The sequence below is a fragment of the Aspergillus brunneoviolaceus genome (genome assembly GCF_003184695.1).
Source record: "Aspergillus brunneoviolaceus CBS 621.78 unplaced genomic scaffold BO95scaffold_56, whole genome shotgun sequence".
In the NCBI taxonomy this organism is placed as follows: domain Eukaryota; kingdom Fungi; phylum Ascomycota; class Eurotiomycetes; order Eurotiales; family Aspergillaceae; genus Aspergillus; species Aspergillus brunneoviolaceus.
This window is the reverse complement of record NW_020290786.1, coordinates 253,435-269,262: the sequence shown is the minus strand read 5'-3', so window position 1 is coordinate 269,262 and position 15,828 is coordinate 253,435. Positions and strand designations below refer to the sequence as shown.

At 52.7% G+C, this 15,828-nt stretch overlaps 3 protein-coding genes across 3 annotated transcripts; 2 read left to right on the top strand and 1 right to left on the bottom strand.

The window, feature by feature from the left end:
* BO95DRAFT_466213 (uncharacterized protein) lies at positions 1-655 on the top strand (the record flags this gene model as incomplete). The annotated part of the gene is made up of 3 exons (XM_025589198.1): positions 1-86; positions 247-544; positions 605-655. 3 exons carry the CDS (start codon positions 1-3, stop codon positions 653-655), a joined length of 435 nt encoding a protein of 144 aa, XP_025439746.1.
* A 7,785-nt stretch (positions 656-8,440) lies between these two features.
* Positions 8,441-9,148, top strand: BO95DRAFT_215199 (uncharacterized protein). Its single transcript, XM_025581148.1, has one exon. It carries the CDS (start codon positions 8,485-8,487, stop codon positions 8,851-8,853), a length of 369 nt encoding a protein of 122 aa, XP_025439745.1. The 5' UTR covers positions 8,441-8,484; the 3' UTR covers positions 8,854-9,148.
* BO95DRAFT_466211 (Na+/H+ antiporter Nha1) lies at positions 9,018-14,258 on the bottom strand (the record flags this gene model as incomplete). Its single annotated transcript, XM_025589197.1, has 4 exons — positions 9,018-9,054; positions 9,168-9,496; positions 9,599-9,690; positions 11,066-14,258. The coding sequence occupies 4 exons, from the start codon at positions 14,256-14,258 to the stop codon at positions 9,018-9,020; spliced, it is 3,651 nt and encodes a 1,216-aa protein (XP_025439744.1).
* Positions 14,259-15,828: the final 1,570 nt, after the last annotated feature.

The following is a 15,828-nucleotide window of genomic DNA, read 5'->3' as shown; positions in this document are numbered from 1 at the left end:
ATGGCGAGTCTTGTGGCAGCCCCTGCCCTGCGGTTTGACAGTTTCTGGACCTCCACCGCCTCCTGTGATCACACCTTGCGGTTACTGTGAAAGCACAGCGGTGGCTCCATCAAAGCCTCGCTAGTTCTAGTTTGTTCGTTTCCACTGTCTATGTTCTATGTTCTTTCCAGCTGAGAAGCCGTTTCCATCAGTTCATCATCATCTCCTGATGTCTGACCGATGAAACTAATCGGAGGCTCGGCCTAGTGGACATCGTATTCACCGTGCATCGAAACAGGGAGATGTTGAATTCAATAACGCATCAGACATAGAACGTGTCCAGCTCGAGGGGAACATCGACTGGTCCCTATGCTATGGAGACGGGGGCCAGGGGCTGGCCACCGACGACGCCCCCCCTTCCCCTCCCACACGTGAGGAGTGCCTGCGAGCTTGTCATTGTTGTACGCAAACAGGGTTAGCGTGCTCTATCGTCGCTGCTGCGGCGGGAGAGACCTACTGCTTGCGGTGCCGCAGGTACAAACGCGGTCCCAACGGGTGCACGCCCGTAAGTCCCTCCAATTCCTGCTAGTCTTAGTTGTATGCTGACCTCTTTACGCAGTTGTAGGTTGACAACGCGCTCGAAGACGTTGTCATCAACACTACAGAGGGGAGGTGATCCGCTTGTATATGGACCACCTGCATTATGCGCAGAATGGATTTATCCCATATGAGCATGTAGTGGACAACGTCTGGCTCAATGTCTTGCAAAACTACTCTCCCCTTCGTGCGGATTACGGCGTGGAACGAGAGTCATATAGCCGTCCATACACTAGCAACCATGAATAGCAAACAAGGCAATGTCTCCATCAAATCGACGGACATTCGGGAAATGGTCAATCGGTGCATACATCCCAAAATGTGCTACGGCTGATTGTGCCAGTTAGTCTTTTTGGGCAGCGCGAAGCGCGATCTAGCCCCTGCAACCTGGCCCAAGCCCATCGGAACCTCCAAGCCCCAGTCAGGGACTCCCCGAAGCTCCGATACATCGCCCGATACCTCCAGGAGGTGGGATACTTCGCCGTTTTCCGGACCCACCGCCTGCCACGGATTATTTTCTTCTGCCGCTGGCCGCTTACCCAGTGGGTGCTTATTATGTTCCTCCAGATGCTGGGTATCAGGGTGTGTCAGATGTGGGCGTATTAGTCCCCGGAGGAGCGGGGGGATGTTGCGGCCACGTTTACCAGCCCGGATAGCGGTTGCGGAGGTGCTGGTGACAATCTACCGCCTCGTCTCCGTCGGTCTTAATCTCTAGGGCGAGTGTGCTACGGTGGTCCTCGTGGAGCCCGGGCAGAATATCTCCGACGAACTGCAGGCTATCGGGCGGATTTACCGCACCGGCTAGACCCGGGCCCAGGTTGTTCTTGTTTTTTTCGCCCTGCATACCATCGACTAGTGGTTGAGCTTTAACAACGCGGAGAAGGTGCTGCCGGAGATTGCCGTCGAGCTTTGCTATTCGCACCTGAAGAATCGTGAGGTTCCGGACGTCGCCGGCCAGTATGATCCCGATGCTATGCAGCTCGACGAGAGCGAGGGCGGCGCGCCGTAGGAGGTTGACATTCTCGCGAACATCGAGGCGCAGACGAACGAGCTGGCGGCGTTGGCGGCGGCGGAAATGGTGCGGCAGTGGGGGCAGTCGCGGTCGCGGCTCCTTCGGGCAGCGCGAAGCGCGATCAAGCCCCTGAAACTCGGCCGAAAACAATTAAAATCTTTAAGTCCCTGTACGTTCTGGATTGTATTTCTATGATACTCCTGAGGCAGGTACATCCTGGAATGAATCTACCGCCTCCCAGAAGCACCTGAAGAAGAATGAATGCAGCTTAATCGCTGCTCGGGAGTCTACAGCAGGTCAGTTCCCTTGTCTCAGATGGGTTTTGCTTTTGTGTCTGTCAAGACACGGGCTGAGGAGGCAAGACAGTCTGCGATGCTCGACTGAAATGAAAGTCTCGGCTTCTCGACAGGAGGAGAAAGTCTTAATTATGAAGGCATCTGTTGACTGCACGACTTTTTTGAGATTGCACACAATATCCAGCTGTGTGGAGTGACAATTTCGATGTATGTCTTTCAGTGCAGGCAAACTTCCATGGCGCTCTGAACCATCAGGTGGTTGTGCCACCCTTGTCTATAAGCTCCGAGCTCAAGGCAAGCACCGGGCCTGACCCAAAGGGGGAAATCTCCAAGACATTGAGCCGATTGCACTTGAGATTTCACAGCGAGTGGAGAAAGCAAAAGTTCGATTCATATTAAGGTCACCGAGGTCTCTCAAGAAAAAACGTGGTGTTCCAGAAATTGATCGCAATTACCACTGAAGACATGATGTCAAGGCCATTTCTGCGGACACCGGTCTCCCAATGGTGGTGCAAAGCCTACATTTCACAAAGAAAATCGAATGCCCCACGATTCAGTCAAACCAGATTATGCCACCAAACTTAACGCTCCGGGGTCGACGCGTCCTCCGATTATGGATTTGGCCCTTATCCGCCTTGTAGACCGGGCTACAGGTCATGGCACGGTAGGCTATCTCCGAATTCATGACCCCAATCTCCAAACTCTTTTGTGCTAATACCTTGTTGTAGTCATTCTCACATGTTTCCATCGCATCTATCCACCCCCTCAGCATAGGGAGTCGCTCATACGGATCCATGGGGCCAAACAGGGTTAGTTCTAGGTATCCCCCTATTTTGAAGTCAAAGATATACTAATAATCCTTGGACTAAAACAAGGTCTCGACCGCCGGGAAGATAAGCCGGCCAATCTTCACGACCCGGAATTTCGCGAAGTCTGCCGAGTCGGCCATCTAAGCCGCCGTGATCTTGACGCTGCTATTGCCACAGGAAAGTCTACCATCCAGCAGCAAAAGACTCCTGCTTTCCAGAGATTGGAATCCCGCATCAAGGAGACTTCAAAGCTTGATCGGACTGTTTCACTAGGCTTGCCACCGTTGCTTTTGCAGCATGCGAACACCGGCTACATAAACTTGGTAATACTACCGGGTGAATGGAGGGCAGTACAACAATCTTATGCTTGCCTGCGTAGCGAAAGATGCGACTGGTAACATCATCGTCATGCATGACCACAGCTTTATCAGCCCCGCAGTAGCCAAACCGGCAACCAGAAAAGCGAAAGCTGCTCGCAAACAAAGTTTGAAAGTAGTGGCGACGCGTTCAAGGCCTCCCATTAATGCCGGCCCAAAATCCTTCTACTGAATGCGCAGTCCCGACCACACAAAACTCAACCTCCTCTTGTGCCCCGATCAGATATCTCATGTCGTCAAGTGGACGTGGTGAGGGCAACTTGCCACACGCATCCTTCACGGAGCTGCAGGACCAGATCTCAGCCGGGGCATGAGACACGAGCAGCCCCGATGACTTCTCCAAGCATCCTAGCGGCCTCTAGGTATCCCACGAGTCCCTCAGCCAAATGGCTTCAATGTCGACAGCTTGTGGCACATAGCGAGCGCATATGCCAGAGCCACATACTATACAAGGGAAGGAGAGCTTCTTGGTCTATGTTCTTGCTGGTGGTATCTATCGCCAAATGAACCCCTATTCACGCAGACTCCATTCATTCTCTGAGCATATGGTCAACATTTCGATACATGGGAGCAATGGTTCGGCTCGTTGCGCGGTTGATTGACGAATATACTGTCTCGTCCGTGGATAAAAGAGTATCTCAACCATTTTTCAGATCTGGAATACGCGGACGAGGTCTTCAGTACATCGTAGCAACAGAAGCCAGGGTTTCGGGTCGAATAACTGAAAACGTCTTCAACGACCCCTTCGTCGTCGAACGGCTTGGAACGCGGAATGCCTTATTCGATAGATTGAGACCTATGCGTGAGGTAACAACCAGGCCCACGTATCTTCCGGATGTATTCTATTTCCGACTGCGATCACGTCAAAGCCGAGGCAGAAGGACTCGACAAGAAAGATCATATACGTCTCGCAGGGGTTGACCCTACTCCCCAGGCATCCTGTCGACGTGCCAAAAAAGCCCTTGAACGTTGAGATTGGCTAGACATCCATGGACCCAAGAAAAATGACAAGTCAGGGCAAATTTCCGTTCTTTGAACTTACACTGAGACCAGGCTCGGTGCCAAAGAGAGTCAGAGATGTCTTTCTGACGGCAAATTCAATGAGTAGAACCCGAAGCCAAATGACGTTCCACTTTTTCGAGCCCCTATCTCTTCTGGGAGTGAGCTGGAAATCGTTTGTTTCGTTTGTATCAGAGGTGCGTGGCTGTTCTTCGCGGGATAGGTTCACCGACCCCGACTTGCCCATTCCAATGCGCAAGGGGATGCACTCTACCATAGTATGAGCTTCAGCCAAGATCTTCTGGCTCTTGCTCTGCGCACTAAACCTGCTGTTGACATTATCCTTGGGGTAGGCCTGAGATATCCTGGAATGTGCTTATCACTATATCGTGAAGTACGTGAATCCACACACGCCATATGCAGGCAGAGTCGGACAAATTGTGTCCCTTGAGCGAGCCAAGCGATTACTTGAAGCAGGAGAGGTTTGTGGGTACGACAGGAACCTGGAAACGAAGCTGGCCGAACTGAAGCTTATTCCAATATATCGGCAGGCGGCTCAATGAAGACTAGCAGGAAGACGCCTTCCTCCAAGGGCGGGAATAGTAGTGGCCGACACGAATTGCTGCGAGCCTCCCCGCCTAGCCCTTAGTCTTGATGTATTGCTTTCAATCGGAATGCCCAAACACCCCGGCTCTACACCTGCGGCAGAATACATGCGCGAACTGAGCGTTCCACAGGCGAAAAAAACCTTTGCCACACTCTCCCATCAACTGCAGTCCCACCTAGTTTAGAAAAAAAAAAAGGCGTCGCCGGTGTGGGAACTATGGCGGAGGGAGCAGAAAGTAGACCCCGAAGCCCTAATGCTCACTAACACGGAAGAAAAGGAAGACGCAAAGGGGGAGGAACCAGAACAGGCGCAGGATTTCTGATACTCTTGTGCTCCCTTGTACTGCACAGCGGCCGATGGAGAACCTACCTACCACTAACAACAGTAGTACTGGCAAGGAGGAGGCCGGGGACAGTACAATCACAGCAACAGATCTGGGAGTAAACCAACCAATCCAGCATCGGCCCCGTGGGGTGACAAGTCCCAAGTTACCAGCTGGCCATCCACTAGACTATTACTGCAGGTACAGTACATTCTATTCTTGAAATCACTTCTGAGATCTTGGCTGATTCAACTCTTTTCTTTTTGTTTTTAGATCGAGACCGATGCTATATTGTTCTTACATGCACCATGTCTCTGCAACAGTCCCCCTTTCTTCTGTTGTGCTCAGCGACATCAGGGAAGTGGTTGCCAAGTATGGGTTCCCGCACCGGTAGTGAGAAAGGACCTTGTTTTTACACAGCATGGAGATGCTATAATCATGGTTAAGGAAATGGCATAACTGTTGGACTGAGCAATAGCAATCGATGCTGATTGCAACACTATCAAGACTATCTACCACATTCCTCTCATGAAAAGCAGGCACCCTGTACCTACTACAAAGCTGGACGTGGGTCATTCGTCGATCGAACAAGCAAACGCTAATCGGGACAGGGATACAGGGTACTGTGCCTGCTAAATGTGGCATATATCAACTAGGAGGATTTGTTGGATCCCCAAGCGCTGTTATTCCTTCTGAATGCCAGAGGTCGCAAGTCGCCTTCGAACTTGCAGCCACGGACATGGACGCGATGCATAAGGGTCTTGTGAACCGAGCGATCATTTGAGCACCTCTTATATGAAGCTGAGCGGGTTCGCTCCAAGCACTCACCCATATGGCGAGCTTGTGGCCTATGGAATCATGCGCAGCATTCGTCGAGAGTTGTTTCGTGTGGGTATGCAACCATTCCTGTTGCCTCTTCCTACAAAGTGGTCTAGCTAACAGCATCCATGTTGAGCCCGCTTGCCAGCCGGTCAAAGACAATGGCGATATGCAGCTGCTTCGGAATTGCGGACTCTCTGACCACCCCTCCCCGGAAGCCCCCAGCTCATGTGGAAGTTCAGTAAGATCTCTTCAGATTGAAAGCGCTAGATTTCCGGAGATCGTTAATGTCGACAGTGAGCGAAGGCCATATATTCGCACAGATATTCCTCGAGATAGCATGCACTTCGACGAATTTCCAAAAGAGGTCGAGCTGTCCGAAGTTTCTCTGACCCTACAGCGACTCCGGATGGGAGCCTTCGATATGTCGATGCCAGCTGCATCAACATCCTGCTAAAAGCTCACAGGAAGCGATAACGCCAGTATCAGGTGTTGAGCCCGTTGTCATAGACCAAACCTTTCGCATTCGCGTGGACTAGCACGGGTATATCGCTATCTTGTGAGATATCTCTGGTCGCGTGACCTCGGACTTCACCACTTCCACCTTGGAGAGACCACGTATCCGCTGGCTACACACACGAATAACATCTTCGAGCTATCACAAGTTCCGCCAGGATAGGTGCAAGCGTCTTCGGCAAATGCAGTGGGAGCATTAATACTGGGGTCACGAGTCTTATGGTTGATGGCCCGCTTGTGCCGAGACACCCCGAGATTGACCTGATCGTGCATCTGGGGCACTGCCGCATTGAACCACGAGCATAAGGAGACCGATTATAATTCGCAATTCACACGGCCCAGAAAGTACCGAAGATGGCGGCAAGGCATGTATAGAAGAGCAGCGACACGGTTCATCACATCTCTCTATATGGAGTAAGACTCTCGGACGCTTGACTATACCTAGCAATCAAGTCCCTCCAAAAGGATGAACTTCTCAGCAAGTCTCCTACCGACTTCGACTTCGAAGAAGAGTTCGAGACCGAATACATTCCTCAGGGCCGATTGGTCATTCTCAAGCTTCGAAACTGTTGATCTCTTCGCCCAGTACAAAGCCTATCATGTGCTTTGTGGTGGCCGAGTTGCAGTCATACATGCTATGGCTGTTTAGAGGTCATCCCCTTCGCGAAAACCTCCCTCATAACAAGGACACGCTCTGGGAGGAACGTGCAAGTGCGGAAGAAGGCCGTCATAGCATATGCAGAAATGAGTTGGACAAATCATAACCACGTTCGTTCTTCGTCGCCATTCTAGGCCATAAGTTATGCCAGATAGCCCTAATCAATCGTCTTTCACGCTCTCATCAGGTTATGAGCCCTCCGCTTGACGCGACCCTGTCTACCTCCCACAGTGTCAGGATCATCAAAATAACTTCATAACCATCAAAAGTACGTCGTTCGTGACGACTTCCCTGGTTTCCCCGATTCCGGAGACCTCAGGCACGTCCACGTTGGGAGAGCAACGCGACCACCCGATTGGTAGCTGTGACGTAACGCCTCTGACGCACACCAAGATGAACGGCGAGGAAGCTGGTGCCGGTGGAGACGCCATCGAACACAATACTCAGTACAAACAAGGGCACAAAGTCTTATCGGACAGGCTCCCAGACACCCTGCCCGCCGTTTTAACGCTTCTCGTTGATAAACAGGGATGGAACATCTGGCTCAGATAGAATAATGCCTCTGAGCTGCGACTCGGGGAGACAAGTGTGGAGGCCCGGTTTCCCACTGGATAGGCAGCTCACCGCCTCCGGCCGCCCTTGTAGGTACTGTACTGTCGGTGCCTCACCAGCAGTCCGAAAGACTTTCTCTCGCTATTTTACAACCCGTGGGCATCTACGGAAGCCGTACTGGCATTTTATCTTTGCTGCAACTAGTCCAGTCGGAAACTTCGTGTACTCGGAACAAGATCTTATTTCAAACATTGGAGGTGATTACCATGCTCGTTATCATGGATATCTCAACCCACACACTCATACCGCAAGAGGGGACATCAAGCAGCGCCTCGCCCAGACCGTGTAGACGGTGTTGACACCCCGAACGTCTCGGGGTCGATTGTACCTACTTTAGTCCCACACCTACATACTCCACCGACCGTGACAAGTGGCAGAATGACTGCAGAAGGGTATGCGAGGCCCTCAAGAGGGAGCGTGAGGAGCGCAATAATATTGTTGCAGAGCGTGACCGTTTGATCACCGCGACAATCTCGCTGCCGAGCGTGACCGTCTGATCATCGAGCGCGACAAGGCCGCTGCCGAACACAACCGCGTCGCCGCCGAGTTCGTTGATACCTTCAAACACTAGCTGAGCACGATGCTATTCTGGATCAGCTCGACGACTGGCTAATCAGTCAAGATGAAGCCATTCAGACCGTTCGATCCTTTGTCGATAGTCGACGCGAATAATTACTGACGAGGACGCCAGTCTCCAAAGGGGGGGGGGCACTGTCACTCACGGTGCAGATGGGATGGTACGGCAGGTGGCCACCGCCTACCTCACCGCCCTCCGGGACCATTTGTATGTAGCATAGTTAGCAAGGAACAATACAATAAACAATCATCCTCGTCAATATCTTGAATACCGTCACGCTGAGGCGGCAGGAGGCAATGAAAGGATGGTGGCTTCCTTACTTGATAAGCGGTGGAATCGGCCGGGTGGCATCATATTCCTCCCTCCCCTCCTTCTTCCCCTCTCTTCTCTTTCTCACACGAATAGCCTCATGAAAGCCTCTTATTTAAGCCCAATATCAAGCAGTCTTTCATTCTTCCGGTTACCCTATACGGGGTGTAGTTATCGAATCCATATCTTGCTTCCCTACTCGCCTTGGAAGCCTCAATACTATGTGGATGGGAAGCAGCTCATACAAATGGCATATGGCTTCTGGGAGCACAGCGAAGGAACTCCGGATATAACAACAGTACCATTGTACTGGGACGTGCTGTTACCAGGTATCCCCTCGGGAACTACTATATTGTTCAGATAAGCCATGATAAGTTGTATATTATTGTGAACCTACCCGGCCAGACAAAACAGTTACCAGTCGATCATTTTTGACGACATCAAGCATCATTTTCACACTCACTTCCCCCACCCTATCATTTTTGACACTTTCTACTGAGAACTGCGTGGATAACGGCGCCAAGAGCCTTAACGCGGTACAAGAACGACAATATCGCAGGCTTCACTGTGTTTATCCACCAGATCAGCATAATGTGAACCTCGTGTATCTGCTGTGAACGGGGCTTAATGGTCTCTTAAGGCCTTTGTCTCACTCTGAAATGTATAGCTAATACTGACAAGACGAAGACTTCTCCCTCAGAAAAGGACACAGCCAACTCCCACCACAGCAGGCTGCCCCAAACTTGAAGATCAATGATCCTGCGTCCACGAACTTTAGCAAGTATTCCTGCTCTAAGGGATATCCCATGCCCTTGTGGAATGGTGAAGAACGGAAACAAAGTCTGCTGGTTGGTGCTCATGTCTAGTTTGAACCCCTTATACAGTATGGAAGAAGCCTCGTTGAGAACTTCATGAGACAGATGATGGAGGTCGAACGCGTTGAACGACCACACGCTCATGCGGGGACGATCCTCCCGCGCCTTGATCAAGCGCCATACTTGTGGTACCTGCATATGCAGCACTCAGCCGAAGTATTTCCAGCAGCTTGAGTACACTCTACTTCTTGAATTCCCCCACTCTCCTTATTCATTACCACCCTGAGATCTTACATCCATCAACCTTCCCAGGGACTTGCGATCCCTTGCAACAGAATGGTTACCACGCGGAGCTCTACCTCCCAGCGAGCAGCCGACAACCCTCTCTGATGGGGAGGAGTCAGCGGCAGAGAGCGAGCTCTCAGTTTCCTTCCGGGGAGGATCTCGAGAGAACCGCCGAGGCAGCAGGTGGAGAGGTGGAAGGGGGAGGGGTCCAGGGAGATGGGGTCTATCTCTCCTCCGAGACGAGTTTCCCCAACATTGCAGCAGCAAGGGCTTCTCGTTCATACCTGCTCGCTCGCCAACGATTGACCAAGGTTTTTCGTTCTCGGGACGGAATGAACAAGCGTGGAGACAAAAGCCATACCGCCACAGCCATCACAGCCCAGTACCATCATCATGTGGGTTGAGGTTCTCCATACTGGCCAGCGGACACATCACGCAAGTCAGCGGCGGTGCTCGAGACTGCACTCGGTCAGGTGACCAGTCATTCCACCTCTCCATGAGCATGAGAGGAACCCGTGGTCTATCGCGCACACATTCCAGCAGGAGCATTGATCCCGTCAATCATACCAGCAGGGACCCAAGCGGTCGGTGAGCGTATGGGCTCAGCAATCTAACCCCCGCCAATTCTAATCAAGCACCGACGCATCCACCCATTTCACACGACGATACATCTATGCATGACCGACCCAGGTCAATGTATCTCCTACTGACGACAAGTCCACAACCCTATCTGCAAGCCATACAACAACAAACCCGCTGATACTGACAGGGTAGAAGCGTAGACCAGGTGTTAGGGTTAGTGCCAGTGGTTTCGTTGAGATCTTTACATTTGCGCAGGTTCTGATCGACTCGTTCTGAAGGATCGCTGGTACAAGTGGGTGGATTGATGGATTGATATGGGCAAAAGTTTTCTGACCTACCATCTGTCACCTCGAAGATGAAGATTTAGACCAAATCTGCAGCATAACTATAGTCACTCCATTCATACAAGACGCCAGTAGCCAAACAATATCATTATGCAATTATCTATGTACTCCATACTCATCACATCGGAAATCAACCCTCTAATCGCAGGTCGAAACTCCCCCCGTCCTGAGTAAGTCCGGATCAACCGGGTAGGAAGTAAGTTACACATAGAAAACAAGTGACTCTTGCTCTATACACAAGAAAGGAAAGAGGCAGGAAAGAAACATCATCACACGAATGCATACATGCAACCCAATGCTCGCTCAATGCATGAGAATCAAGCCAGGCCGTCTCGTCTCGTCTCGTCTCCTGCTCTTTTGGTTCTAAGGCAGCACGCGCAAGCAGCAATGTGGAGCGTGGATCCCTCGGGGTCCGTTCACCGCCTTCGTCTCCCCCCTTTTTTCCAAACCCCCCCCCCCCCCCCTCTCTATGACCAGTGAACAACAACCCCTCTCTCGCCTTCCGCTCTTTTTTTCTTTATTGTTGATCATGTCTCTCGTCCTTTCTCACCTCCCCAGGAAATGCTGCGACGGCTGGCACTGCGGCTGTGGCGCGAGTAGGTCGACCCCGTATCCTGGGCTTCACCCGAGCTACCACCGTTGAATGACTGCTGGCGACTGTCCTTGGTGCCATCGGCGAACTGCACCCTGCTATGGTTTGGGCCGTTGTTCTCGCTGTCGGATTCATCCACATCATCCACCGGAGTATCGGAGTCATCTGAATCGTCCGAGTTGTTGATTTCACCCAGTGCAGCCAAACGACGCCGTCGCTCGGCGGGCGTTTCGCCCGTATCGTCATCGGCCTGCTGAGGCGGACGGGCGAGGCCAGCCGCTTCGCGCAATTGAGCGGGCGGCACACGCTCGGTGCCGTCATCCTCGGAATCTCTGCGCGATCGAGCTTGCGTCTTCGGAGACGATGATTTCGGACTCAGGTGGCGGGAGCGCCGCTCATCGGCGGCGGTACCACGACTGAACCGGGCCAGAGAGGCGGCGACGTTGTCGCCGGGAACCCCATGGCCCGATTCATCGTCGCTGAGGTCAGTCTCGGATTCGGAATCATCGTCGAAAACGGGGATTGAGGGTGCAACACCGGGATCCGACTTGCGGCGCTCTTGCTCTTGCTCCTCCGCCTTCTCGGCTTCCTGGCGCGCAACGTCCTTCACCCGCTCCGGGGCATCGGTTTCCTCCACCACATCGCGACGAGCCTTGGGGCCCAGGTTGCGGATCTGTTGAGCGAATTCATGCTTGGTCATGCGACGACCCTTGTGTTCGATGCCGCGCTTTCCGACGTCGCCATCGTCAGCCAGGGTGAAACGCAGACCGTCATCTGCCAGCCATTCGTCCTGCGCCGCCTTGCGGGCCGCTTGCGAGCTTTCACCCTCTTCCTCCATGCCGAACCAGGTACCCATCCGGGTCAGTCCTCGTCGAACCGGAGCGTTACCCTCAGGCTTGGGCTTTTCTTTCGCGGGGATCGAGTACTTCTTGATGACCTCACCATCTTCGTCCTCGACGATAATCGTGTTGCCAAACTGGTACGCATGAGCGGAGCGGCCCTTGCCCTTGCGCTTGTGAACTTCTTTCTCGGCCTTGCGCTTGGCTGCAGCCTTCTCCTCCTCGGTGTGAACGGGCACCTGGACACGATCGCCGCCCTTGCCGAATTTCATCCAGTTACCAATCATCTTCCGAGTCTTTTCGACAGAACGTTCGGCCTTTTCTTCCAGGGTCTTCTCGATTTCCTCGCCTTCGTCCTTCTCGTGGGGATGTGAGCGAGAGGGAGCAAACTCGGCCGAATTCTGTTGTAACTTCTGCCGCTGTTCCTCGATGTGTTGTTTCTGCTCTTCTGCGGACATGTGACTGACGTCTTGGACCTTCAGAACGTTACCCTCTTCATCCTCCATGATCATGTTATGACCCTCCAGGTATACTTCCATGACGGGCTCTTGGCCGAAGCGATCGCGCTCCCGGTTAGGAGGAGAGGATTCCCGTTCGATCCTATCGCGTTCTTCCTCCTCTTCGCGTTCTTCTTCCTGCTTCTCGGATTTCTCATTATCTGCGGTTCGCTGAGGCGCGATGGCCGACTGGCTGATGGGACCACCCGCTCCATCGTTGCGTCTGCGGCGTCTTCTACGGGTCCTACTCGTCGATCGGGCACGTGCCGGGTCCGTTTCGTCTTCCTTCTGACGACGCAAGAAGTTACCCGGAACTCCAATCGGAGGCAGTGTACCCGGAGGATAATCGGGTTCGTTGGAGGATTCATCCTCATCCGGTTTGCGGAAGGACATAGAACCCTTGGCGAGGGATTGCACCCGCGGCAGACGATTCATCCAGGAGGGACCCTCTTCGTTGGCGGTGGTGTAGGACAACGTGATGGTAAGGGTGTTGATCCGCTTGCCGAGCGTAAAGACGGCGATAGAGGAGCCGTGAACCAAAATTGAGGAAATGACCATGAAGGTCGTGATTGGCCAAATGAGCTGAACGATATAGTAATTCGAAGAACCAGCCGCCGGGAGCTCTGACTCCCCTAATGGACTGGTGCCATGTCCCTCCAGTTCGGCCCGTGCTAAGATCGACGCAAAGATCGCGCCGACGCCAATCGGCCCGAAATGGCCAGCGAACAATGCCTCGCGCCATGTTTTCACATCCGGTATAATCGGTTTCAATATCAGCATGATCGGAATGCGACGGAAGAAGATGACCAAGATCGCTATCACAACCAGTCGCCAGGGCTGCAGACCAATCGATGGGTTGTTGTAGTCCTCCCAGGGAATGATCGATCCAAAATACACAAAGTAAGCCAAGTTGAGTAGCAAATCGATGACGTTGGACACGTGGGACTCCTCTGTCTTCTCCGTAAACCATCCGTCATTACTGAAGCCCACACCGGCGGCAAAGCCGATCAGGAGGTCGTCCATGCCCAGTAGACTGCCCGAGCCGGCGCAGAAGACGGCGAGCACAAAGTAGAAGACCAGGAAACTTTCACGATCGATAAGCCCCTTCCTTTCGGCGAGCTTGATCGCGTGCCGGGCCAGATACCCAATGATAAACCCGTAGACCGCACCAAAAATACACTCGTACAGGATGGTTACACAGAACCAATGCAGCGACACCTCGCCCGCATGGGGGCGGTAGCGCCAGATGTAGTACCCCAGATAAATGAACGGGAAGGCCATGCCGTCGTTGCAGCCGGACTCGGCGGACAAGAGGTCTCGCAAGTGCTTGGGCACTCGGCGAGCGAATTTACCTTTACCGACGACCGAAGAGGCGAGAACGGGGTCGGTGGCGGTGACACAGGAGGCGCAGATCAGACTCTCGAGCCACGAGAGAGGCGGCACCATCCACCAGATGAACAGGCTCGTGATTAGCCAGCCCCAGGTCATGACGGGCACCAGCAGCAAAAACACCGACTTCCAGTGGCGTTCCATGTAGGCCTTGGGCAATTCGACTCCGACGGCAAAGCACTGGACAACCAGGACGATGCGCGAGCATTCCAGCGTGATCTTGTCGACATTGCCCCAGGACATGGGGTTGAAGAGGTTGGCCGCATGAGGCCCGAAGATGATACCACATAGAGTGGCAACGGTGGCTTCACCGATGTACAGCTTCTCCTTGACGAAGAGCGAACATAACATGAACAGACTGGTAAACCCACCCAGGATCATGTACGCCAGATGGGGCTTATCGATATCTAAATGATCCCACGCCATGACTGCGACGGCGGGGGAAGCGCACGAGATCGAGAAGCGCTATCCCAGTAGAAGTTGTTTTTATTGTTGTTTGTTGTACCAAATTTTCTTTTCCTCCCCGGGGGCGCTCGTTCGTTCAAGGTCGATGCGCCGCGAAACCAGGTTATGATTGAGGATCTCGGAGGAGCTTCCGCCGATCGGGACCTGGATGCGCTCTAACAAGGGGAAACCCGCCGCTTAAGGTGGACGCACGCCGGATTTCCGCATGCCTTTTGGAAAATCAATGATATGCGGCCCGAAACGATGACAGGCGAAAGCGGAGAAAATCCCAAGACGGAGGTTTCCTGTCGAGGGCCTCGTGGGCGTCGTCACCTGCAAGGGGGGGGTCGAGAGTATGGGAGGGAGAGGAGAGGAGAGGAGAGGAGAGGATTCCTGTTGTGGGCGAGAGCAGAACGTGCGATTAGTTTCCGGAAACGAGGGAAAGGGAAAGAAATAAACAAGAAATTGGGGATGAGCGAAAAAGCATTGGTCCGAGTGTTTTCTCAAGAGGGAGAAGAAGAGGGAAGATCGCGCAGAGCGAGGAATGGGGAATGGGAAGAGGCGCGGGCGGCGGCGGCGGCCAAAGGAAAGACTGCCGCTTTGGGAGAAGCAGAGGAAGGATGACTTACCGATTCTGGAAACTGAATAGTTCAAGATCCTCCAAACAATTCGAAGCTTTCCCCAAGAATACGGGATGCACGGAACAGGATAGGAAGATGGAGGTGAGGGTGAAGGCTAAGACACAGGTCTGAGAAATAAGAAGAAAGAGAAGAGAAGAACAAGACAAGAGAGAAAAAAAAAAAAAAAAAAGAACGAGAAAGGGAGAGGGAGAGTAAGTTTTGGAGGGCGAAACAGGTACCAGAAACGAAGTCAGCGGCACCCGACCCAAGCCGAGAGGAACGACCAGAGAGGAGGGAGGAACTGGAGGAATTGGAGGAATTGAAGCAAGAGAAGCAAGCCAAGTTCTGGGCACGAGCTGGGCGTAGGAATATGATTCGGAGATTTGCTGCCTTTCCAAGACTGATGACGACGAGCCAGGGAAAGAAGGCCGACGGTCGGCGGGGAAATCCGTTGAATCTGACTTCCTTCACAGCTCTGAATCACTCACTCGTCGCGGAACGGACGAAGGCGAGGAGGCTTGGCAATTGGCGGGACTCCACTATTTCTGATTATGATTCCAGTTATGATTGATTGCACTGACTCGGTAGTTGTCGTGGAGTTATGAAATCCCAGGAGCCGATGAAGGCGGGACACAGCTGGGTTCATATACTACCTACACTGCACATACATCTCGTCATGATGTCGCTACAGAGAGACACTCTCTGTATGTACAAGATGCTAACAACTATAAGCTAGTCCTTGACTATACTCTCCCCTGTAAACCCGACCAGGAAAGAGACTACTAGAAGGTACTTCGTAGTACCCCATAAGTTACCTCCAAACTACTAGGTATCCCTCCACACCAATAGGGCTCGCATCCGATTACCCATCACATTTCCAATCGTGTCCCGCCAACAATTCTGATCCACCACAACTCTACTGTAACTGTACG